Source organism: Vulpes lagopus, chromosome 3 (assembly GCF_018345385.1).
Source record: "Vulpes lagopus strain Blue_001 chromosome 3, ASM1834538v1, whole genome shotgun sequence".
In the NCBI taxonomy this organism is placed as follows: Eukaryota; Metazoa; Chordata; class Mammalia; order Carnivora; family Canidae; genus Vulpes; species Vulpes lagopus.
In genome coordinates this window covers 127,409,423-127,435,225 of record NC_054826.1, presented here as the reverse complement: position 1 = coordinate 127,435,225, position 25,803 = coordinate 127,409,423, and the positions used below count along the sequence as shown (strand labels likewise).

The 25,803-nt window shown below is 50.8% G+C and overlaps 1 protein-coding gene across 2 annotated transcripts in view; it reads left to right on the top strand.

The window, feature by feature from the left end:
- The window catches only part of PDPK1 (3-phosphoinositide dependent protein kinase 1), an 81,297-nt gene extending 55,558 nt beyond the window's left edge, over positions 1 to 25,739 (top strand). For both annotated transcript variants that reach the window (XM_041750451.1, XM_041750450.1), the window contains exons 7-14: positions 2,092 to 2,167; positions 5,495 to 5,563; positions 5,765 to 5,861; positions 7,076 to 7,249; positions 10,613 to 10,830; positions 19,011 to 19,068; positions 19,874 to 20,026; positions 20,312 to 25,739. In XM_041750451.1, the coding sequence (XP_041606385.1) occupies positions 2,092 to 2,167; positions 5,495 to 5,563; positions 5,765 to 5,861; positions 7,076 to 7,249; positions 10,613 to 10,830; positions 19,011 to 19,068; positions 19,874 to 20,026; positions 20,312 to 20,428 (962 nt within the window). In that variant the 3' untranslated portion in view covers positions 20,429 to 25,739. The remainder of the gene's footprint in view (positions 1 to 2,091; positions 2,168 to 5,494; positions 5,564 to 5,764; positions 5,862 to 7,075; positions 7,250 to 10,612; positions 10,831 to 19,010; positions 19,069 to 19,873; positions 20,027 to 20,311) is intronic.
- Positions 25,740 to 25,803: the final 64 nt, after the last annotated feature.

The window sequence follows — 25,803 nt, the reverse complement described above, 5'->3', positions numbered from 1 at the left end:
GCCCCTGTAGCTGTAAGGCACCCCCAGGGATGGTGAACGAGGATGTGACGGTTACCATGACCATGGGCGCCTCTAGCCCCAGACCACCATGTACTGCATTGGTGTGGCTGGGGGCCTTGGTTTCCTTTTGGGCTTTAGTTCAGGTGTTGTGTTATTTATAGCCATCCACTGTCAAGATTTTATAGGCAGACGAAACATAGGCCTGTTGCATTTTGTCCCCGGTAGCTGTAACCCCAAGTCATCGCTCTGTCAGGACCAAGCTGAGGTGCCCAGGACAGAGCCTCCAGTTAGTGCAGAAGGGGAAGGCCACTTCCATTGATGGAACACACGTGCACCAGAGTAGGAGGGATGAAGGCACTTTCAGCCTTCTCCCTTCCATGCTCCCCCTTCTCCAGAACCTTCCAGACTTGAGCTGGCTCCTCCTGCTCTAGTGAGAGCTGTATCTTCAGAAGGTAGGAGAGCACTGTCCCTGTGAGGCTGCACAGAGACCACCCAGGGTCTGGGGATCTATAGGCTGAGAACTCCTGCAGTTTGCTGTCCTGTGGGATGCTTAGCTGCACCCCTGGTGTCTCCCCCCCAGTAACTGGAGCTTCCTCCTGGCCCTGCTGTGCCAGCTGGAAAAATTTCCCAGCATTGCCACATGTCCCTTGGGGCCTGTCAGGACCCTGCATGGGACTGGTCACTGCTTTCTGTGTCCCTGGTTTCAAAAGTGGCCTGGAGGGCTGGAGACCATTGGCTGGTAGGTATATTGGTACCATGTTTGACTTCTCAGGTTGGTTCAGGAAAATGTGTCCTTAGGACAGGTACTTTCTAGCATGGTTGTTAAAGATACTGAGAAAAAGGACCATTTGATCTGTGAAAAAGTCATGCTAAGTCACAGCGTTTGTTTGCCCGGAGCACAGTGATGTTAATCCATGGTGTTAGGTCTCCTGTCTGCTGTGGGGTGCTAGGACAGCACATGGGGGGGCCATGCCAGGACCTGCTACTGGGGAAGGTGGTCTCTGTGGGCCTGTCCGAGCAGGACCAGAGCCTTGTCAACAGCTGTTCGGTGCCATGTACAGAGTGCTCTTTACATGGGGCCGGTGTGTAAGGCCGCTCATGGCAGGTTGCAGCAAGTGATGTGGGGCATCTCCAGAGAAGCGTCAAAGGCGACACAGCGTTTCACATGTTCCTGGGAGAAGCATTTTGCTCTCAGGTAGTGGGGAGCTGTCACATGGGAGTCCTGATCCTTTGGCTGTGCTATCCACTGTTAGAGGATGCCCCTCGGGGATACCTCAGGAGCAGTGTAGTGGAGCAGGCTGGCTTGTGTCCATGGTGCCATGCATTGTGGGCCGCTCAGCTTCCAGTGAGTCCCTGAACTCCTTGAGGGCCACTTCCGTGACACAAGGGTTACTGCGTTCTCTTTTGTGATGGATGAGTCCAGAGAGTCCTGCTGCCAGTGACCCTAGGAGTCTGTGCATTGAGCTCAGTAGATCTGGTGTTGAACAGCCCTGTGCTATAGGCGGCGGGGTGTTAAGAGGTTCCCTGGCCAGAACTCCTGGGTCTCCCTCTCATTGTCACCCCTAACCTCTGTAAGCTGTTTGTTGGGGGTGTGTAGCCTGCAGGAGGTCCAGTCCATGCCCACATCTACCCATCTGTGTCCCATCTGTGCCTGCTGTGAGTGTGGGACTGTTTTAGGGACCAAAGGTCCAGTAGTGAACCAAATAGACGGGCCTCCTGTCTTCAAGATGCTCCTAGGTAACAGAGACTGGGTGGGTGCCACTCTAGTGTGCCTGTGAGAGGCACCCAGATGATGTGCAGTGGGGTGGCCTGGGAGGACTGCCCTGGCAGTCAGGCCTGGTGTCACAGAGTAGATGTCCTTTGAGCCAGCCCTTAGAGGAGAGAGTACCAAGAAGGGGGCTGGAGGAGAGGGCCGTGGACAAGTCAGGCTCTCAGGAATGGACAGTCTGGTTCCAGGGGACCAGTGCTATGACAAAGAGCTCCACTTATGCCCACATGAACCTTGACATCCTTATAGATGAGCGTCCACGGTGCAGTGTCTATAAATGCTTGTGTCTCACTATGACCTTTCTCGTTTTTCCCTCTTCTCAGCCAGGGCCAACTCGTTTGTCGGAACAGCCCAGTATGTGTCTCCAGAGCTGCTCACAGAGAAATCGGCCTGTAAAAGGTAACTCACTTTCATCTGATCCAAAATATTTTTTCCCTACAGTAGCTATTGCATCCATTCTTTGATGTAAAGTTAATAGTTAAGAGAGTGCTTTTTATGGCCTTTATCATTATCTTTCTTTGATAACATGGCTGCTACTTTATTGTTGCATGTTATACTTCCTGGGGCTGTCTCTGCTGATGCTTTGAGATTTGATCTTGTTCCTTTAGGAGCAACTATTCAGTTGGGGAAAGTGTGGCTCTCAGCCCTAGGATCTTTAGCACTGCCTTGGGCTGGTGCACAGTGGCAGCGGCCACAGGTCAACTCCAGCAAAACAGGTTCTGCCAAGTGTGGGGAGAGGCCCAGAAGGCAACCTGTGGGAGGGGGTGGAGATGGTTTCCTAGCCAGGGCCGGCCATTGGGAGCCACAGGTTGACGGCCTAGGTGGGGGCCTGGTTCTGAAAGTGACAGGTGCATAGATGAGGTTCTGCCCACAAGAATAGAGGTCTGGAGAGGGAAGAGCCGACAGCGATGCATTTGGGCATTGGGGTCTGGGGGCGGGGATGCTGATGGGAGAAATTGGAGAAGCAGTCTTGGGTGGGCCTGAGGCAGGCGAAAGACTGAGAGGTGGCAGTAGAGTCTGGGGCGTTAGTGAGGAGAGGTATTCCAGATGATAGCAAGTTCTGTGGCCAGAGCTTCTCCCCGGATCCTTGTTGCTGGGGGATAGGGGGCGCCATCAGTTGACTGAGGGCCGTGCCTCAGCGTCCTACACTGACAGGCTGCAAGGGGCCACTTTCCTAATCTTACTCAGTCAACAGATTCTGACTCTTACCATGACCAGATATTGTTGTAGGGCGGGGCTTCTTAGCTGGGGCAGTTCTGCCCCACAGGGCACATTTGGCCCTTTCTGGACAATTTTGGTATCACAGCTTGGCAGGAGTGGGGAGGGAGTGCTATTGATGTCTAGTGGGTGGAAGCCGGGGATGCTGCTCGGCATCGTGCAGTGCAGACACGGCTCTCCCAGCAAGAGTGAATTGGTCCCAGGTGAGTGCTGCAGGCCAGATTCTCCAAGCATATGTCACAGCTGCCTACGGGCTAGCTTTTCCTAGATTTGGGGCTTTTAGGATGAAGCAGCCCTTTAGCACTGATGGAAAGGCCTCCAGGCTCTACTGGATGAGATTGGAAGACATAGAGTGACTGCCTTTTGCGTGAAAACTAGAAAGAAGGAAAAGAAAGAAAAAAAAAAAGAAAACTAGAAAGAGAATGTCTACCCACATTCACTTTGTCATTTAAGCTCTCTTGGCTGCGCCAGCAGTGGGGACAGTGGCCATCCAGGGGCATGAGGGGATAGCGCTGTGTGGGAGACATCATTGTGTATCTTTTTATGCTTCTAAAGGTTTAAGTTGTGATATTTATTCAAAAATAGTTAAGGTGTATTTTCTGATTCTAAAACTGACACCTGTGTTTTATAAAGAATTTTTAGAAAACATGAAGGATAAAAGGGCAAGAAACACTCAGTCTTCAGCCCACTTACAGACACCACGTAGTGACCTGGCATGTCTTTCCAGTTATTTCTAGTGTATCTTCTGTGTGTTCATGTGACTTCTGTTCAGCTGGAGTTATGATGAACAACCAGATTTGAGCCCTGTTCCTTGGGATTGTGGAGCAAACATCTCCCCATCTCCCTGAAGTCCTCTGTAGACCTAACAGCTGTGTGCTTCTGGCACGTGGATTTTCTGTAGTTCATTGAGCCCTTCCTTTTTTATTGGCACTCAGGTGCTTTTTCTTCATTTACGTGGTGCAATCTGGTGTGACAGCCATGTGCCGCACATCCCTTACCCGGAAGGGCACCCCTGCCTGTCCTGAGTCTGCCAGGAGTGCTGGGGCTGCCTCACAGTCCTGTTTGGATTTCAAGAAGTGGAATGACTCTATCTAACTTACCATTTTAAAAATCTTCGTACTTAGTGCTTTCCAGAAATGTTACACCAGCTTCCCTCTTTAGTTTTTATTGTACTAAAAAGTCATTTTAAATGGTAGGAGAGCTGCTGATGATAAACATTCAGACAGTGCACAGAGGTGACAAGAACCTAGGGTCTGGCAGTGGTGACAGTCCCACTTGCTGGAGGTGGCAGTCCGCCAGTAGTCTCCCGCGTAGTCTCTGGCTGCTGCTGCTCTGAAGGGCCGAAGCTTTTCTTTTGGCTTCTGTCTTGTGTGGCTCCCCGTTTTTGCTAGACGAGATAATAGAGAAAACCAAGTGTAAAACTAGTTAGTAGGCAGAATGTAGGTTACGTTTTTAAATGCCCTTCACTCCACCTGTATGTCGTGCCTCAGATTTCTGATCTGTTGTCTGTTTTAACCCGTGTCAAGTGCCCTTTCTGCCCCCCCCCACCCCCGGCACTGCTGCTGGCCTGACCCTTCCACCCCCATCCTATGGTCCCATCTCCTGAATACCTGACTGGGGCCTCTTGTAGTAACTGGTTGTATCCAGCAGCCGATGGGCCCATGTATGCTTAGGATTCGGCAGGGAGATGGCTGATGGTGCAGGACTAGTGTCGTGTGGATGTTTCTATAGTGCTGAGCTGGGAATAGAATGCAGAACTTTTAGAGGAACTAAAATACACAAGGTAGATGTCAGCTGGGAGCTCTGAGAAGGTGCAGAGGGGTGAGCGTGAGCCAGGCAGCAACATCCAGGTGAGGAGAGCACCCCTTCCAGGGTCTCCGCTAGCTGGTTCTGGGAACAACCTTGGGGAGTGTAGACCTATTTCTTTTAAAATGTGGAATTAAAATGTTTATAAAAGAGAGGTAGAGCTTTTTCACAGCCAGTTCAAGAAGGGAAGGAGTTAAAGCTTGCTCTGTGCACTCCTAAGGATTGTGTCATTTGGCTCGTTGGTGCCCATGAGCTTGTGTCTGTGTCCTCGGGTGAACGCTAAGTGAGTTATGGGAAAACCTAAATTCATTCCTAGCTCTACTGACCTGCAGTGGCTGCCTCAGGCTCCCTTCCCAGTACCGCCCGGAGCTGGGGAAGGTGCTTCTCTGTCAGTGCCGGTGTCTCCTGTAGTCAGGAATGACCTCTGCCCCCTACCCAGGTCACGCTGGCCCTGTGAGGAAGTGGGTAGCCCCCACTGGAGGTGGCGGGTCTGTGGGAATGGCTGCACGGCCTGGCCCATGGTGTCCCTCTGTGTGGGATCCTTGGAGTTCTGGTCCCCACTCTCACACTGACCTGATCTCAAAGGAGGGAAGTAGATCAGAGGCTGAAAAGGGGCAGCAAGAACCGAGAGGGTAGAATGAACTGTGCTTGTCACGGAAATTTTACAAATGTCATTCTTGTTTGTTTTCCCCTCCCTTAAAGTTCAGACCTTTGGGCTCTCGGATGTATAATATACCAGCTCGTGGCAGGACTGCCGCCTTTTCGAGCAGGGTAAGATCACCCACGGCCCCCAGGCCCACCGCAGCAGCTGCTGGAGAGCTGGGAGGGGGCAGGGGCTGGGGCCAGGTGCAGGGATCTCGGCCATGGTGTCTCCGCAGCGGGAGAGGGAGGCTGCTGGCCCAGGAGGCGTAAGGCCCTGTGCTGGGGACGTTCGTGTACTCTGCCAAAGTGATGGCTTTTCTTGTTTTACAGAAATGAATATCTTATATTTCAGAAGATCATTAAGTTGGAGTATGACTTTCCTGAAAAATTTTTCCCTAAGGCAAGAGACCTTGTGGAAAAACTTTTGGTAAATATTTTGAATTTTCTTCTGATAAGATGATCTGATAGCCACACCCTGAGTCCCTCTGAACTGGGTCAGAGCAGCTTTCCCAGAGGCCCCTGTGTTTCACAGCAGCGTGTCCTTGGGTTGTTTGTGCTTGTAGGTAGATTTGTATCTTCTATCTGATCTCTGTAAACCCTTTTTTTTTTTTTTTTTTTTAAGATTCTATTTATTTACTCATGAGAGACCCAGAGAGAGAGAGGCAGAGACACAGGCAGAGGGAGAAGCAGACTCCATGCAGGGAGCCTGATGTGGGACTCGATCCGGGGACTCCAGGGTCACGCCCTGAGCCAAAGGCAGATGCTCAACTGCTGAGCTCCCAGGCGTCCCTGTGAACCCTTTTCAATTTCCAAATGCCTGATTCTTGCTTTCATAACATAGGAAATCATTGTATCATTTTGCATTTGTTCATTGATATACATAGCATTTTAAGTTACTTGTTGTTGGAGCAACTGGCTGTACTGCAGTGGCATATTTCTGAAATCCTACGTGGTGATGTATGTGAATGCCGACCTCAGAGTCTGCTACAGGAAGGTTTTAAAGATCGCCTGGGTTCTGTAGTAGAGGTCAGCAGATTGACCCAGGAAAGGTGTGTGTGTGTGTGTTTGTGTCTAGCAGCTGCAGTGTCCCTGCCCTCCCTTGGTCCTGGGGAGCAGGGCCTGTCCTGTCTCGGACTCTTCCCCCCCACCCCATGCCTGTCCTGTCAGCCGGCAGCCTGTTGCTGCTCGGTGGGTCTGGGGGCATGCAGCTGAAGATTGGAGGGGGCAGGGATGGTGCCCTTTGAGAGGAAGCACGGGTGGGAGAACACAGCATTTTGTTCTCTGTCCATGGTAGCTCGCCGTCTACACAATTATCTTGGTCTCCTTGTTATTAAAACCAGTATGTTCATTCTTTGCTTGTACGACTTATGTATTTTTTAAGAGAACATTTGTTGCTATTCATTAAATTTTGAGTTGTTTTCACCTGTGTGAGTGGACAGATAGAAGCTTGAGAGAGGTGAACATAGCCCCAGAGGTGACTCTGCTGTCCCCAGCACACCGTGAAGGGTGGGGGGATAGGCCATAGTGCCCTCCTTTGTGTGAGATAAGAAGAATTGAAAAGGAGTACTCACAAAGAATGTCGCTGTCAGAATTACTTTTCGATGTGGACACTGACTTGTGTTGACTTCTGCTCTGTCTCAGGTTTTAGATGCCACAAAGCGATTAGGCTGTGAGGAAATGGGAGGGTACAGCCCCCTGCGAGCTCATCCATTCTTCGAGTCCATCACGTGGGAGAACCTGCAGCATCAAACGCCTCCGAAGCTCACTGCCTACCTGCCAGCGATGTCAGAGGATGACGAAGACTGCTACGGAAACGTAAGCCAGCTGGCATGTGCCTGTGCGTGAGTGTGTATGAATGTGGAGGGTGTGTGGGGGGTGTAGTGAGTGTTCATCTGTGTCCATGAGTGTGATGTATGTACATGTGTGTGCATCTGTATGTGTACACACACGATGTGTGTGAGTGTGATATGCGTACTTATGTGCATGTATGTCTGGGTATGTGCATGCATGCATCATGCATGTGGGTATAGGGTTGTGTGTCAGGAACAGCCCAGTGGTGCCGTGTGCAACTGTTCCTCTGTGCACAGGGAGTTAGTGCCACGGGCCTTGGGAGCCCAGCTAATGGATGTGTGGCTGGAGCAGAGGCCATTGTAGACCTGTGGGTGGTTGAGCACTTTGCAGCCTCCGAATCTCCCCATCACTGGGACGGATGAGGCTTCCACTTACACATCTGCCCCAAGTGCACATTGTCAGGCTTGGGGGGTAAGGGTGGTCTCTTTTTCTTATTCCCTGTAGTTAATGTTCACCCAGAGGGAGCCTGACGTTGGGTTGGGGGGACTGGAGCCAGTGGGAGCAGCCCCCTCCATACTGTCCCCCTGGGCTCTGTCTTCTGCTTTTAGATAGTGCCTCGTAATCTGTGTCTAAAGACATTCTGGAATGTCTTAGAGAAGCCCAGGGTGCTGCTTCTTTGAACTTGAAGGATATGGCCTCAAGGATGGCCCCTGGTCACATATGGCTTTTGGTGCCTGGTGGAGGCTGGAGTCTTAACTTTGAGTTTTCCTTACGGAGGATGAGCACTCAGAAGAGGTCAGGGGGGTGCAGTGAGCTGCGATGCGCCCACATCACACAGTCAGTGACCACCTCCTGGGCAGGTCTGTGCTTTCTCCTCACCCTCCACCATGAGCCCTCCTGTTTAAAGATGATTTCCCATGCTTCTGTTACCATCAATAGTCTGTTCTCTTGGTTTAACTTGTCATCAGGCCTTATTCTAACTAGTTACCCTGTCGGGGGTGCCACTTTAATTGACTAGGGAATTCTAGGTTATACCTAAAACTCATCCAAAGCTTAGTTAAAATGACTGCTTGTATCACCTCTTAGAGACCAAGTTTCTTCCGTCCCATACTTAACTGTTGTAAGTAACACGTCCCCCCTTTTGTTGTCCTAGAATATCTTTTGTGTCCAGACTTGAAGGAAGCCAGATGTGGAAAGCCATCTGTGCTTACCGCTGACCTGCTTCCCCCACCTCGGCGGTCCCCGGGTCCTCACGGCCTTCCTGAGCCGCGGCAGGTGGGCGCGGGTGGGCTGGGGCCTCCCCAGGAAGCAGCTTGCTCCGCCTGCCAGCTCTACAGCAGCCTCTCCTGCCATCCTCGTCCCAGGCCTCGGTACCCAGGGGGCTCAGCTTCATGGAGCCATGTGCACGCACTGTCAAGTGTCTCTTGCAGGCCCTCTGCCTGCTGATTCGTCCTGTTTACTGCACTGAGAGCCCTGGCTTCTCAGTTACTTAAGTGTGGCCATCGTAAAACCAGCTCCATTTGTTAATGGCTTCCTGTTAGATGGCTCATCCTCAGCTTTCAAAGCTGAGTGGTTTGAAAGCCTTGGACGGTATTCAGGCAGCACTCACTATGCCAGACTTTCCATTTGGACAGTAAAATGAGCCCTGAACTGGGAGGGTATCAGATACAGGAGGGGGCACTCCTGTCCAGTGCATGTTGATGGTCTATGAGGGCATCTTCTTATCTGTGAGGCCCTGAGAGAGTCCAGGGTCCTTTTTAGCAGGAAGGAGTCTCCATCTGGGGGCAAGAAACAAAATGGTCTTGCTCAAGGAATGAAGAGAGTGGGCACTTGGTTTTCTCTGGTGTTCCTAATCCCCTGCTGTGGCTGGTGGTGGTGCTGGCGGTTAGACCCCAGAGTAATGCCAGGTGTGGTGCCCTCAGGGAAAGCCTGGTCCTGCAGCAGCATGCAGGGTTGCCTGATGCACACTGGCAGTGTCACCCCTTGTCACACATTCTTTCTGGGCCTACACTTTGTTCTGCGGGTCATCCCAGTTGCTGCTGAAGAGCAGAGAGCCGAGATCCAATATCTGGAGCGTTCCGTGGGGCGCAGTGCAGTGTAGCCCAAGACAGGAATTGCCCAGCCGGCGGTGGCGGTGGTGGGAAGCCAACAGCTCTGAGACCAGAGCAGGACAGCTGCTATATTGGAAAAGACATAGAAGACTGGTCCTAATTCGGGGCTAGCTAGCAGGCTGGGGTCTTGGGGCAGTTCTGAGCCTCAGTTTCCCTGTTTTCGAAATGAAGGTGTTGGAGACATTCATCTCACTGGCCTTACAGCCCCGTGGGACACCTGGGGCCAGGATGAGGGACAGCTCATGGAAGCTTGTGTAAACTTTGGGATGTTGAGCAGAGGTGGCCTTGGCCCAGAGAGTCCTCACAAAGCAGAAGCAGAGTCTGTGCCAGAAGGTCTTAGATGAGGGGCCATGGGAGTGACCAGGGTCAGTCCCAGCAAGGAGCCAGTGAGGTGGCACTGAACCTGCTGTCTGTGCTGTGTGAGCACTAGTGAGAAGGCCACTCCTGAAAGTGAGTGAGGAGGGCAGGAGCAGGATTGGGGGGGGGGGGGGGGGTGGTGGGGGGAGAGGAATGATGGACAGGTCTGGGGCCCCCCTCCAAGGGTGGAGGCCAGAGCCTTTCTGGAGGCACAGGAGACTTGGAAGGACACACAGACTCTGGTTTCAGTGATTGCTGGTGGCTTCTTTTCCCTTGGAGTGGAGTTTGGCTGCAGTGGAGTTCAGGCGTGGGACCTGCAGCTAGGGGACTAGACTGTTGAGGGCAACCACTCCTCCTCAGGTCTTTGATGGGAGCTCTCTGGCCCCGTCACCAGCTCTAAGGGTGTCTGAGTGCACAGGCTCTGCCTGTGTGCAGCATTTGTGAGTAAATCAATTTTTGTATTACCACTGTTTATAGTTTCCCCAGAAGAGCAGGCAACTGTGTCAAGCTTAATTATTATTTGCTATAGTTAAAGGGATACTTAAAAAAAAATTTGATCATAATCAAATTGAAATATATAGTGACAACCACAGACTTAGAAAACATAGAATCACAGGGCCAAGGAGGAAGGCTCCTGAGCTCACAAGACTGCTCGTCCCCCCTCTTCCTTCTTAGGCAGCAGGCCCCAGGCCCTGGGTCTCCCCTTCCTGGAAATGACGACTGAGGGTCAAGCCATCAGGAGGGAGACCTGACCTGGAAGCACCCAGCCCTGCTTGGTTCAGTGGCCCACGATCTGGTGCAGGAGGAGTCAGAGCGGCCACAGGCGCCTCGGGACCTGCAGGGTGTGAGCTTGCTGGGTCTGGTCTGGGGCCCAAAGGAAAGCGGGCATGGCTCTCACTCTTTCCTCTTCTCTGTGCAGTATGACAACCTCCTGAGCCAGTTTGGCTGTATGCAGGTGTCTTCGTCTTCCTCCTCCCACTCCCTGTCCGCCTCGGACGCAGGCCTGCCGCAGATGGCGGGCAGCAACATCGAGCAGTATATCCATGATCTGGACACTAATTCTTTTGAACTGGACTTAGAGTTCTCCGAAGATGAGAAGAGGTTGTTACTGGAGAAGCAGGCCAGTGGAAACCCTTGGTAAGAACCCATAGACATGAGCAGTGCTCCATTTAAAAGAGTGGTGTGCGTGGGAGCCGAGCAGCAGGAGACCAAGAGCTCGGGGCACCTGGCCTTTGTCTCCACTGCCTGCCAGGGCTCTGCGCCACCTCACACGTTCCTTGATGCCATTAATGCTTTGCAAACAAGGTCCCTCAAAAGGTCCAGCTTGAAGTGGGGATTTGTAAGTATTGGGCCTGGGGATAAGTGGGTTTGAGACTCTCAGGCCTGCAGCCCTTGGGGCTCAGTGAGCCAGGCCTCCAGGCATCCGTGTTCTGATGTAGATTTACCACTGACCAAATGACCACCACCCCCTGATGAGGCAAAGGGGCATTCCAGAGTTTTCACTATTGGAAATCATCCTTCGCACATAGGTTTTTCCACTTGCCTAGATGTTTCTCGTAAAGGGGAGCCCTGGCTTGGCAGGTGGAGTGAGGGTGAGCATGTGTAAGGATCCAGTGCTCTGTGTCCACAGTGCTGGAGAACCCCTGGCTCCCAGTACTCTTGCCTCCCCTTAAGCACTTTGATGCTCTAAAATGGACTCACGTGAATTTGCTTTTGTATTCTGGTTGAGGCAAACATCTGTGTTCATTGGCCGTTTGTACTTCTCTTTCAAGGTACTTTGTGTCCTTTGACTGTTTTTCTACTTGTAACATTTTCCATATTTTTGAAATCAACTCCAAGAGCCATGGATACGAAGAACATTTTTGTTGTATATTTCACAAATGTTTTTCTTCAGTTTACATTTTGAGGTTTTGTGTGTATTTTTGTGTAGAAGTTGCAAATTCTTACAAAATCAAACATGTCTGTGTTTTTGTTTTCTGTTTTCCATCTTGGTCATGTTGAAAAGAGTGTGTCTACCCTGACGACCTTCTTTACATGTTTTTATGATTTCCCTTTTGACTCACAGGTGGAGGGAAGTCTGTCACAGGGGTGAGTGGGGAGGTATGTTGGGGTAGGAAAAGGGTTGGAGAGAGAAGCAGACTGGTTGGAGGGCTGGGCTAGGCAACCAGGCTGGAGGAGGAGGAGGAGGCAGGGTGCAGAGGAGAAGTAGTGGGTGATGAGGCCAGGATCCCGTACCATTTGAAATTATTGTCTCTAGCAAAAGTACAATTAGATGTTGGCCAACTGGAATATCTACACTTCTTGGGAGTTTATCCTTCCTCAAGTGGTATCACATAGGAGTATCATTGTGTACTGAGCAGGGAGCAAGAGTCTTTGGTCAGAATGGTTTGAGCACCACCAGGCCATGTGCTCCAGGCAGGTCTGTGCACAGAGTTGTGCAGAAGCTTCCTGGACCTGTGCGTGATGGCGTCCCTAAGAAGGGCCTGCTCTGCAGCCATGGGCTAACTCCCCAAAAGGCTGTATGCCTTGGCTGAGGGCATTTGCTGAGGCCCTTCAGCCTGGATTCTGGGTGGGATCAAGGCCCCTTGCCTTCCCTCTCTTTGTTCCGGCTTCTCTTCCCTTTCCTCCAGGTTCAGGCCTATTTGGGAGCTGGTGATTTCCAAGAGCTCACAGCATCCCTTATATGACCAGGGCAAGATATGTCAAGCACTTTGTTCTTTAGAACAATGGATTCTCCATGCACGGCCCACAGGGCGTGATAATAATAGTGGGATAACACGAAGAGGATACTTGCTTTCTCCCCTTGTTCTCCCTGAGTATGCAGTATACTGCTTTAGAGACTGCACACTGGCCAGTGATGATGATGTTCTGCGGCTCCTGGACTGTGTGCTTTGTCTGTTTTGAATCTTCTGCAGGAGTTGGTTTACCGTCTAAGTATGAGCAGCTTTAGAGACGTAGTGAATTCTTAGTATTTCTGCGGAGCTCTTAGTAGCTGTCTGCAGTTACACCTGCTATGATTGTTGTAACTTGATGTCTTCTGGTAAATCCTCGCTTTGAGATCCAGAGGTTTCCTTAGACCTACGTGGACTCACCACAGGACCTCAGGACACTCTGCTGACTTGTTCTTCAATAAAATATAAAGATTTCTGAATTACTAAATTTTATCAAAACTGTTACTGTTGACTTTAATGATATATTCTAAAATAAAAGGGCATTTATAACATTTTCAAGTTTAAGTAGGGAATCATTGATTCAGAGACATGTGCTTTCCCAGCCCACATTGCCGCCCCCCCCACCTCCATGTCTGAGGGTGAGGAGGAGGCAGCCCTGCCTGGCAGAGAGCACCCTGCCACATGGAAGGGAGGGGCCTGCCCCAGGAGCCTGGACAGAACCGTAGGTGTGGAGCTCACCAGGCCATGGCCCTCCGCCCCTCAGAAGCATGGATGTCTGTGCCTCCATGCACACCTGTGAAATGGGGTGGTTTCGCTTACTGTTACCGTGCTGGTGGAGCTGCAGCGCCAAAAGAGTTTTAACAGTAGAGGAATTGCTCATTGTACATGGACACATGAGGACCCCTTTCAAAGCCAAACTTACAAAGCTGCTGTGGCATCTTACAGAGAAGTTACGTTGTCCAGGCTGGCAAAGTGCATGTGACAACTTGGAGGCCAAGGAGTGTTGAGCTATTGACAAGGCAGAGTGCCTGCCAGGTGACATTCGAGGCGAGGAGCCCCGGCACTGCCACAGGCCCTGGCACAGCAGCTCCCCAGGTAAAGATGTGGCTGCAGACACTAGGAGTGAGTTGGCATCCCTCTGGCCACGTTGCACTTTTGCCTTGAGTAGATAAATCATATACGGGTCATACTGCAAGCATTGAAGAGTGTGGGCTTCAAGTCTGTGAGCCCAGATTCTCATATTTAGGAAGAGAAAAGTGAACCGCGGTCCATGCATATGGATGAAAACTAGAGGATCACAGTTAATCACTGTAGTGTTGAAATCTCTACAGCCTAGAAGCTGGAAGACATAGGCCTTTAGGTCTTTCTGGAGGTCCCTCGAGGTGTCTGCATGTTTCTTGAGCTGAGCAGGTTCATCATCCTTCAGCTTCTGGTTGATCACACGCATTCAGAATACACAGATGGCTCAGGAAGACTTCCTTCTCATGCCACAAATTCCCTTCACCATTGTCCCAGGATGAATCCTGGATAGAGTTTCAATATGGATCAGTGAGATCAGCCATAATTAATCCAATAGTGCCGTTGGTATGTCCTTTTAGTTTGATGGCCTCATAGGCACTTTCAACCACCATCATATGTACTCCCTTCTAATTTTCACTGTCATCATCTATCACCATTCCTGGCTGGATTCAGTTCCTGAGCAGAAACGCCTGCCACATTCACTCCACACAGCCACTCTTGAGTCTCCATGTTCTCCCAAAATCCATCCATGGCAGCTGCTGGGATGAATGCCAAGTTTTTCAGCCATGAGATAGTAAAATCTAAGAGAATCCAGATTACACTCTCTTCCAATCACACGGTGCTCGGGTAGTCCACTTAGTTTCCAGGTCACATATATGAAACTATCCACTGGGTTGGAAACCACAGTCACTCACACCTGGGACCGTGAACAGTGGATTTGAAGACACTGACATTCCTTTGCACCAGACCGAGTCGGCTCTCTCCTTCCTATGGGGGTGGGGAGGGGAGATGTGCCACAGTTACCACCACAACCCTGGAATCGACAGTCACAGAGTAACCTCTCTCTGCCACAGTTTTAGCTGTCTGGAGAAATAAGCTCCCATGTTGCAGACCCATCATTTCTCCTTTGAGTTTATCTTCCAAAACATCCACAAGGGCAATTTCATCAGTCAGAGACTTTCCCAAAATGCTGATGGCACACACCATACCAACTTGTCCAGCACCTACTACAGTGATCTCACCGTTTGGGAAGGTTGCCTCTTCTGCAACTGGTGCAGTCAGTTTTTCTGTTAGAATCACCATTGTGCCCAGGAGAGAGACAACTGTAAGAGTGGCTTAAAGCAGACAGTGTCAGCTGCATGCACCTCCTCAGGCATGGGGTCTGCCTGAAGTGCTTCTTTTGAGCCTCACTGCTTGTTCTGGAACAAATGTGTTGAGCAGTGCACCGGTGGTACAGACGCAGTGGTGGGTAAACCACAGGTGCCAGATCATGAGTCCAGGTTGGGGTACCAAGCATTGCTGGAGCCCCTGGGATCTCACAGACCACAGCCATCCCTGCACTGGGAGAAAAGAAACTGGTCTCACTGAGGAATGGTCATGAAAAATTACTGATTTTATTAGTAGTCTGAATGAAATGCAAAGTGTGCAGGAAGCATCTCTGCTGCCAACCCAAATGTGAGTTCTCTCAAGTAAAGTGCTGGCGTTGGGAGCTGGCCAGCTGCTCTTTGCATGGAAGACTGTTTTCACTGCAGAGTTTTACTGGCAAACTGGTTATTCAGACTTGGCTGTTTGGCCGTTTTTTCTGGAAAATAAGTGGAATGAGTCTATCACTTTAAGACAAACAACTGCCAGTATTTGTCACCAGTGATAAAAATTGAAATTAGGATTTTGGAAAACTTTATCCCTCACTGTAAGTTTGACATCTTCCCAGCAACTAAAGACTCTTTTTGAGGAGATAGTGACGGCAACAAGTTGATTTGTGGATAATCGTGGAACAAAGTTTGTCAGCATTGGGAGGATTTCCATGACTCAGCAAACCACCATCTTCCGGGTGACTGCTGGGTGACAGAGCTATTCAAAGTGCCAGGTGGACTGATGAATTTTAATGTCCCAGAGTGTGAAAAATCCATCATGGGGACTCAGATTCCGTGTGGCAGTGGACCGTGAAGGAGCTCCACTTGTTGAGCTTGGGCGCGTTATCAGAGAAGAATGGCCATCACTCTCTGAAAAGGCTTTTACAGGCATTCCTCCCTTTTCTAGCTCCTTGCCCAAGTGAGGCTGGTTTCTTGTGCTTCAGCCTGGAGATCACGCAGAGTGATGGCGGAGGCCGCTAGGTGTGCCCAGCTGTCTTCTGTGAAACCACCTGTTTAGGAGATTTACAAAATGTACAACAGGGTCATGCTTCACATTAATTATCTTTGTTTTGGAAAAAAGTTACTCTTGAATAAAAATGTTATTTATATTAGTATGTTATGGGGTTGTTTTTGATTTTTAATGAATTAAATAAATATTTGAAAATATTTCCATTTTAATTTCTCCCACATGAATATCAGTGGGTATAACCCCAGTAAAGGAAATCCCTTTGGGATCTTCCATAATGTTTAAAGAATGTAAAGGAGTCCCGAGAGCTGGCGTTTTAGAGCAAACTAGCCCCAATCACTTGTTCCTTTACCTGTGTCAAAGCCCAGTGTGGAGAGCCTTCCTGAGGTGGTCAGAAGAGCCACATCGGCATTCTGGCAGCCTCGCTTGGCTCCCCTGGGAGTGACTGCTCTGAAATGGCCTCAGGCTTGCATCCTCCAGAATGATCTTGGGGTCTGGGGTTTGCTTGTGGGATAGGGTGAGGAGGAAAGAACCCTGGCTTTGGAATCAGGAAGAAGGAATGTCTCGACACTGTCACCCATCTGGGCAAGCCCGCTTGGACTTCTGCATAGAGCTGATGGTGAGTGTCGCCTGTGTGTGAAGCGGGGCTTTGGTGACCTGCCTGCTAACCACAGTCTTGAGAGTCTCTGACTCAGGTCTGGTTTTGGCTCAGAGTCTTCAGACAACATCTACCACTTGCCAACGAGGAAGAGGCGGCGGGTGGGGGGTGGGGGGTGCATTTTCAGGGGAGTGAAGTAAATTCAAAGTGATTAGCCTGTGTAAGCTAATCAGTGAGTGCACTGCATGACTGGATTGTGGTGTTTGTGCTAATAATGGAGCTTTGAGCCTCTCTGCATCTTACCTCGGTTTATTTTACCCCAGCCACTGGATCCAGTGAGGAGTCCCCGCTAGGCTTTCACTATCCTGGACACCAGTAGCCTCCCTGCGGCCTCCGTGCCTCTCGGGGAAGAGTGCGGGGGCTGCGCTTATGTGTGTGTGACCAGGACTGAGGGCCTCCTGGTTCGCGTGCGGTGCGGCTGGGGTCTGTCAGTGGGGTCCTCACTGCAGGGACAGGAAAGGGGCTCGCCTGCTTCCCTACCGTGCCAGAATGTTCTGTTGCTGACCCATTGCTGTGGTTTCAGTTTTGCTGGTATAAAGAATACTGTTGTGGATATTTGTGCCCTAGTCTTCATTTTTCTTTACTTCCTGAGGATAGATTGTTGGGAGTGGGATTGCTTCTCAATACATCATCTCCAGATTGTTTTTCGGCGAGTCGTAAATTCAGGGCCACAGGCGCTGGTGCTGAGCAGGCGCGGACTGGGGCACCCCAGTAGGGCATGCAAGAAGGGCGGCTCAGTTTTGTTTACTGAGAGCCATTGAGAATTTTGGGATCACTTTCTCTTGGGGAATTTCTAGTTTGTATACTTTGCTCAGTTTTCTGTTGAAGCTTTAATAAGCCTTTCCTGTCACTTTGCATGTGCTCTGCGGCGTGCAGACGTTAACTCTGTGGGCTGTGTTTGCGGAAGACCTCTCCAGCCTCCTCCTTGTTCATGGGGGTAGTTTTGTAGTTGGAGGTGCTTTTTGTCCTCCTGCCGTGACTGCTGCTTAGAAAGTCACTCCTCCTTCCTCTTCTAGCTCTTCCCTTGCTGGGAGTTGGGTCACTTTGGGGCGGCCAGTGAACTGGACTCCGTGTAAACTGTCCAAGAAAAATCTTCCCTGGTTTCTCAAGCTCAGGGAAAACCAGAATGTCCTGTTAATTTAATATCGTATCCTGTCTCTCATGTCAGACTACTTGAGGCTGCAAAGACGCCGTGAGGCCTCTTCTTTCCTTACCTGTCTGCCAGCCTTTCCTGGTGCTATGGTGCCATCAGCCCCAGGGGCCCGACTGCCGGGAGGGCTTGGTGGTGGCATCTTTCACAAGCCTGAGCTGAAATTGAGCCCCACCCCAGCCCTCCGCCCTCAGTACAGTTTAATTCAAGTCTCCCCCTTATGGTTAGTTTGTGGTTCTTTACTACACATCCAGCTCTTCCACAGTAGGGCTTGGTTAGAAGACGCTTTCTGTGCGATCTGTGTTTCTGTGCTTCAGATCGTTCTATCTGCCTTTCAAAAATCTTCTGAATGCTTTTCTCTTTGTTTCACATCTTGTTTTTGTTTGTTGGTTTGGTTTTTAAGTACCTCTGAGAGTGAGATATTGTACCTTTCCTCATATAGCACGCTTTTGTTCAAATTCTTTTTAGTTTTCAAAATCCATATGCTGCCATGTCCACTCACAAGTAGGCTGAGTGCTTGAGGGTGGGGCCTCCATGGGCTCTGAAGCCGGCAGAGGTCTGGCTGGGGTAGCCTGGGCAGACCCCAGGGCCAGGAGAGCTGAGTGGAGAACTCGCCAGCTCAGCCAGTCTTCTTGCATGCGCCCTGGGTCCCCTGTGGCTGCACTCGGATACTGAAGTGGTAAACTGTCACCACTTGTGTGTGTGTGTGTGTGAGGCGATAGTTATCTTATGACTTTGCAAACATAAGACATTGTGTTCTACAGTAGATCCTCAGACTAGGAAATTCGGTAAAGCCAGACGGAGTATAAACTAGTAACTGTTCATTTGAACCAAAAGCAAGAACCCGAAGACATTAAAACAACCTCTTTTATACTCCTAGGAGTCAAAGTGAAGTATACTTGCTAAAAACACACACGAAGTCAAGCTGTGTTCCTAGCTTCCTCCTCCAAGTTCCTGCCTTATTTGAGTAGGAGTGCTCTCTTACTGTCGTAAAAACACCAAAGAAGGTGTTTTTAAACCGAGTCCGGTATGGGTCTTTCCGGGACCCCTGATTCCCAGCTGCTTGGTGGTCTCTGAGCATGGGATTGGGGGGCCTAGGCTTGGGTAGCATGTGGCCAGCAGTCTGTGTCCTGAGGTTGACTCTCAGCGGCCCCCGCACTTTCAGGGTTCTGTGCTTACCCCAGCTTTGTTCAAATCAAGGAGGATGTGTGTCACCTTGCCACCGCCTTTCTACTGCTGTGCAAATGCTGCCCAGCCAGAGGTGGCAGCAGGTGACGGTGCTCACATGTGTCGACGCTGGTCCGCACCCCACGACCAAATGCTCTAGAGCAGTGGGCACCTGCATGCTCCATGAACTTGGGCCTCCTGAGTTCCTGGAGCGAGTCAGGGCTGTGACAGGAGGGGTTTGAGCAAGGCTCGCAGATGCCCTCAGGAAGTTCACTTGGAGAGTTTCTGTCCCTGACTCACTTGAGTATCTCTTGTTTCCTTCTTTTTATAGGCATCAGTTTGTAGAAAATAACTTAATACTAAAGATGGGTCCCGTAGATAAGCGAAAGGTAAGTCAGCTCCCGCCAGCACCTGCCAAACGTCCGTCTCCCCTCAGCCGCCTCAGGGTCTGGCCTTCCACCTCGGGTACCCGCTGACCTTGCTATGCATGCATCCTTGCTCTTGCTTCCCTTTCTCTGAAAGATCATTTCTAGATTTGACGGCTAAGGAAGGCTTGAGCCACTCAGGGGAAGCTGTTTGAAACCACACAGGAAGGCTGTGGTAAAATAAAAATACACTCTCTCATTTCTGGCTTGGGACCGGGGTTTTGATATCCTAGCAAGTTGTCTTTCACTTCATTAGACTTGTTTTTGAAAATTGTTATTTGTTTGTTATGTTTTATGGATTAATTGTGTCAAAACTATCAGACTCACATACGCTCTCCCTTTGCCAACACAGGCCCTTCTAAATTCAGGCCCCAGGCCTCTGTTCCTGGCGGGACACACACGCTGCCCGGGCCCCACCTCCCTGGAACAGAGGTCATGAGTGGTACCCTCACTGTCCCCAGCAGGCTAGTCCAAGCGCTTGGGTTTGCCTGCCTGTGCTGCCGCTCCCCTCTGTGGCAGTGGAGGGACACAGACCCCAGTGGGGACATTGGGACCCAGCACACTAAGGCCAGGCAGGCTGGGTGCTGCATTCTGCTCCTCTCTGATCTAAGAGGCCGGGTCCATGGGAGGAGGCCAGGTTCCAGGCGAGTTGACAGGCGCTGGTCCCCATGCCCTGGGCTGCTCTGATGGCCGGCCTCCAAGGGAGCGGTAGGTGCTATCTGCACCCACTTGTGAGTCCTGACAGACAGGGTCCTTTTGTTTTGCATAGGGCTTGTTTGCACGACGACGACAGTTACTGCTCACAGAAGGGCCACACTTGTATTATGTGGATCCTGTCAACAAAGTCCTGAAAGGTGAAATTCCATGGTCGCAAGAACTCCGACCAGAGGCCAAGAACTTTAAAACCTTCTTCGTGCACACGGTGAGTTTGTCTCTGCGGGCTCTCCTCTACAGGCAGTTATCTCCCCCTTATCTCATGTCCCGGGGGCTCCACACTCACAGCGCACCCCTGAGCTGAGCCAGGGTCACTTGTGCTTGTTTGTCAGTTTAGGGGTGACTTAAGAGATCTCTAGGTCCTTGCCTGCACATATAAGGCCTACAGACACTTGTGTGCTTCCACAAGTGCCCACAGTGGCCGCCAGAGGGTGGTGGTCTTGGCGGGACACCCCTTGTCCCCAGGATCATTAAACCATTTCTGTCTCCACAGCCGAACAGGACGTATTACCTGATGGACCCGAGTGGGAATGCTCACAAATGGTGCAAAAAGATCCAGGAAGTGTGGAGACACAGATACCAGAGCCACCCAGATGCTGCCGTGCAGTGACACGTCCACGGCTGCTGCACTAGCTGCCAGGACACGTGCCCCAGCACGGCTCGCCGCCCTTCGGGACGCTTCCAGACCACCTGCCAGCCATCTCAAGGGGGACGCAGACGGCGGAACCTTGCAGCTTTTTTATTTAAAAGAAAAGAAGAAAAAAATACCCAACCACACGAAGAACAAAACCAATAACGAAAAGGAATTCAGGGTTGCTTTGCTTGCTCTCTGTGCTCTGTGGAGGCTCCCCAAGCTGTCCTCGCCATGGGGACCCAGTGCCACGCACGTCTGCCTAATTCCTGCCCGGGCGAGTGGAACAGACTTGAGTCACCAGCTCTGCACCACATGCCCTGGTCACCTGCCGGCTGGTCCTCCTGTGGCGGAGGGGAGGGGCATGTGCCTTCCAGAACCCGTCGGCAGGGAGCTGTGTGCACCTCTGCCGAGGGTGGCATCCATCTTTTTGGTGTGGGAGGGTTCCTGGCTTTGGTCTGTGTGCTCCTTTTCTTGTGTCCCTACTTGCTGCCCCCTGTGCCCCACCAGTGCCCCTCGCTCACCTTCTTGCATAGCTCTGGCTGTGAGATCTCTGTGGCTGTGCACACTCCATGCCTTGTGTGTATCAGGCAGGCTCCAGGTGGGGAGACATGGAGCAGGCTGTTGGGGTGCACTACCGGGCTGCTGCTGGGGTTGGAGGGTGTCAGCAGGCTTTGGGATTGAACGTCCCTCTGAGCGGGGTGGTCTTGCAGAGCTAGAAAGCAAGCTCGGGCCTGGAAAAGGCACTGTCCAAGGTGGGCACCCGGTTGTGCTAGGAGGTAAGGCGGTGCCCTGCTCTGTGTGAGGCCACGGCAGCAGGGCAGACTGGGCCTGCGTCCCCCACGTGGAGGGGTGCTGCCTGGTGAGCACCTCTTGAGTGCTTAGAGGGTGGAACATGCAGGTCCCCCCACCCCGAAGCAGTTTGCTGGGGCTGAGGGACTCCAGGTGCCTGTGGTCTCCCAGCACGTTTACGTCTCCACAGTGAAAGTCTGGAAACCTTCTCATGCTGCCAGGTCCTTTATCTCCATCGAGATGTGGACCTTGCCGGGAAGAAAGTGTTGCACACCTTGCACGAGGGGTAGGAACGCCACACTGGAGCCCGAGCACCCAGGCCGCTCACCCCCTCTACTTTCAGGCTGCCTGCCTTTCACCTTGCAGAGGCAGCACAGTGCTGTATATTGCAGCAGGTCCAGGATTTACTGGTCCTTTGATTTCTTTGCTGCTCCCTGGACATAGGATGGCTCTGGGCCTGGTGGGGCTCGGCGTTCCTCTTCCTGCCCCTGGAGGGCAGTCCGCAGTCCAGGTGGGAGGGAAGGAGGCACCGCTGCTTGCAAGTTCCTCACAGGCACGTCTCTCTGCCTCCAGGGGATGAACAACTGTGCGGTTTCCTTCAGGCTTTCACGAAGGCACTAGCACAGGGTTCACATGGGAAAGATTCCCCCTGACGACTGCCACCCGTCTCCTATTTCGAACAAACCATCTGTCTCCCCCTGTGTTGACAGGTGGTCCAAATCGAGAGAAAGGATGCTTTGTCAAATGGGTTTAGTGATAAGAGTGACCCTTGTCAGCCTGGGAGGGAAGTGTGGCTGTGGAGGTCCCAGGGCGAGCGGTGAGGGTGGACAGGAGCAGAGGTGGGGCCAGGTTTCCGGTGGCTTCCACGGGGTCTCGTGCACTGCTCTGTGAGAGTTGCGTGTGAGCAAACGAGCATGTGTGCATGGTCTTGGGACACCCTGGGGAGCAAGACACTGTCCTGGGCCGGGAGTATAGGTCAAGCTCCCCTCTTCTCCTCGCTTTTGAAAAGACTTGCCTCTGTTCATCTGCTTTTCAAACAATAAGTCTCGCAGGCCTTCAGGAAGGTTTTCCAGCCTACTCCCCATGTTGTTGATACGTTTACTTTTCTCAGAACACCGGCATCCGTGGGCATGCAGTTGGGAGAGTTGGGGGCCTGCTCTTGCCCAGTGTTCTTCCTGGCATCTGGTTACAGGGACCGGGGCAGAGCTGGCAAGCAGAGCTGGCATTGGGCTGTAACAGGAGCCCTCGGCTGAGCTGCTCTGGGAGGGACGCAGCTTCCGTTGCATTCTTCCCCCTGCACCGCGCCACTACCTCCCAGGCTTCACCCACCAGTTCCATCTTAATCTCCAAAACCGGAGAATGAAGGGCTCAGGCTTCAGCTGGCAGCCAACAGAGCTGAAGGGACTGCCCTTGCCCAAGCCGGTGACAGCTGAGCCCTCCCTAGGCCATCTTTCTCCTCTTGGAGCCTCCTTTCCCTTTTCATTTTTTAAGGCACATAATACTCTTCCTGCCCCATGCTTGTCCGTGTCACCTTTAGTTTTATCCAGTTTGTCCTTAGAGCTGCTGTCCCGGCATGCAGGTGCCTCCCATTCTTAGACGTGGCTGTGGCCGTCAGTCCAGTGCTTACACAGCACACGTGGAAGTACAAGTGATTCATCCAAGGGGAGAAAGTGCCCTGTTGTTCAGCAGACCCAGGAGCCATGTGTCTTACTGAGGGAAGGCAAGGACAAGGTGAAGTGCCAAACCACAGGCCCGCCAGGCAGGGCCAATCCCACACCGCGTGGCTCCCCAGGCTCAGGTGGCCCACCGCACCTCACCCCTCTCTGGGAACCCAGGGAGCCAGGCGCAGGTGGGGTGGTTTCCTGACCAGGACGGTGGGGGGGACGGAGGGTGGCTGGTGGCACTGCAGGGTGCCTGCTCTTCTGAACCTGCCCTACCCCAGGCCCCCACTACTGCCCTGTGGTATTTGTGGCCCAGGCCTGTAGGGATTGCAGGAGATGGCCCTGTGGCACAGACTCACCCAGGGCAAGGTGCCGGCACAGGAGCTCCAGGTGGTTCTGTACTTTCTAAAACATTTGTGAGAATATCAACTGTAGGCTTACCACCCAGGAGAGACCACTGTGAACATTTTGGTGTATAGTCCCCCCCTGCACACATTTGTTTGCTTTTTTAACTAAATTGGGAACATGAAACACACAGTGTTCTGCATCTAGCTTGTTTCACTCAATTATTTATCTTCTGCATTTCTCCACGTCATGAACAATGATTAAAAACATTCTTTTTAGTGACTGTAGAGCTTAATGGTTATAAATTTTATCATAATTTATCTGACCATTTCCCTGTTATAAAACATTTAGATGTTTTTTGGTTTTTCACTATTTAAATAATGCTGTGATGAATATCCTCATAAATCTTTGATTTTGACTCTGAGACTCTGATCCCTGTGCCCCTCATCCCCATTCCTAGAAGTAGTGTTTTTGGGTCAAAGAGTGTATTTGTGTTAAATGTGGTATTAGTCAGTCTCTGTCTTAATATGATGCTTAGACTCTCAGAGTTCCAGTACAGAACCTAAGTTGTGTCCTACAGATTCTGAACAAGTCAGTTTCTGGTAAGGTGTGTGTTCCAAAGAATGTTTTAATAAGACTGCTCTCCTATTTTTTTCATAAAGCTAAAATGATACCATTTATTGCAGTCCATTTGTGACCGATTTTTTTCCCAAAAACTAATTTCCTTATTTTTGTTGAAAGAATCTGGTTATGCTTGCATGTTATTTACCTTCCCCTCCCTGCTGCTACAGCTTTCAAGTGCTCAGTGATATTTTCAGAAGCTTGTACTGTGTCCACAATGGTACTGAATTTGCATCCGCACAGGCAGCAGAGATAAAAAGTGTTGAACTGACCTTGCCACAAGCTTAGTGGATGACTTGTAATTAAGTTTGTAGACTCAGAAAATCCATTGGGCCATTTGGAATCAGTAAAAGAGCAAATTCTCTCCTTGATAAAAAGGCCATGTAGGCGGTTGAGTTTTACAGAAGTTGATTTGCCCCCATGCCCTTCAGGTGGTGGCACTCAGTAGGAAGGTCTCCGCAGCTCTGCGTTCCGCTGTAGGCTGTAAGTGTGCGGGCCCGCATGAGTTTCAGGGCTTCTCCCCTGCCCTCCCTCACCGTGTTGCAGGCTGTCTGGCCGTCTTCAAACCCAGACCACCCAATTTGGTTTCATTCCTAATCTCTCACTTGAGTTTGGAGTCCATTGATGCTGAGGGGGAGAGGTGTGTGAGATTTATTAGGGGCCATGCTCATTGTCACTTGAGTCTGCCAGAGATTTTGGCTGGGTTGTGCAGAATTGGATTTCCTGCCCTCCACTGACACCCCAGGTCCCCTGTCCCCCAGGCTGGTCCGCAGACTGAGGGTGCTCACTCCCTTGCCAGAGTATGATGAAGGTACTGTTCTTAGGGATGTTGCCATGTACATTTTTCCACATTCTCTTCATCCAAAGCTCTGGAACTGATGGTGACTCGAGTGGGTGTGGCACTTCCCTCTTAGGCGGCCTGCATGGCAAGTGCCTTAAGTCAGGAGTTGCCCCCCAAGTGTCTGGGGTGGTGCAGGCTGCTGGCCCAGGGCTGCCTGGGAGCACTGGTCTGGAGAAGGGAGCTGTGCCCACGGAGTGGGCCTGTCTGTAGCTGAAGACAGCTCGACGAGCACCTGAACAGGCCACACGTAAACCTGAATTGTCCCCCAGAACCCATTTCTTCAGTATGAGGAAGCACCAGACTTTGTCTACAGAGAACTTTTTTTTACAAGAGGCAGACCTTTTTTATAGTGTGTGATCCACCCTAGTCCAACCTGCCTGGCAGGATGACTTCCGAATCAGGGTCGTTTTGCTGGTGAAAAGCCTCTATCCTCACCAGAAGTTTAATTGGACATTGACAAAAATAAATTTTTGCAGTATTTAGAGCTGCTGTAGCTGTTCGTTAACACAAAATAGGATGAATCAGTAGTGTGTTAGCTGTCTTTCAGGTTGGTGGCAGTCAGAACATGTGTAAAATTCTCTACCTGGTCTGTAGCTGTAACTGTGATGTACAGGCAAAGCAAAAATTTAAAACTTATGAAAACAAATAATGCAATGATATTAGGATATACACTTTTGTATTTTTATTCTTATATAAGGTTATTTGCCGGCTGTTGTTGGCCTCTAGTTCAGTCTGTGTTATTTAAAATCTAATATATGAATTATTTGGATTGAATTCATGTTTGGGGCCACGTTGTTGTATGTATTGATGTACAGCCTTGAATGTGAATAATTATTGTAAACTATATTTTACAACTTTTTTTCTGGCTTTATTATATAAATTTTCTATTCGGTCAATGATTTAATCATATAATTTAATGAATCTGTTTTCTTCTCTTTTTTTCAAATATTTGTGCTTTAGATGTAGTTCCTGGATGATGAATTTTCCACGTATGCTCGGTAGTCTTGTAATAAAGAGCATGTAGAGTGTAGACACTGCCTGGCGCGGCTCTTCTTTGCCCCGGGGCGCGGGGTCGGCGCGGCCGCCACCTGAAC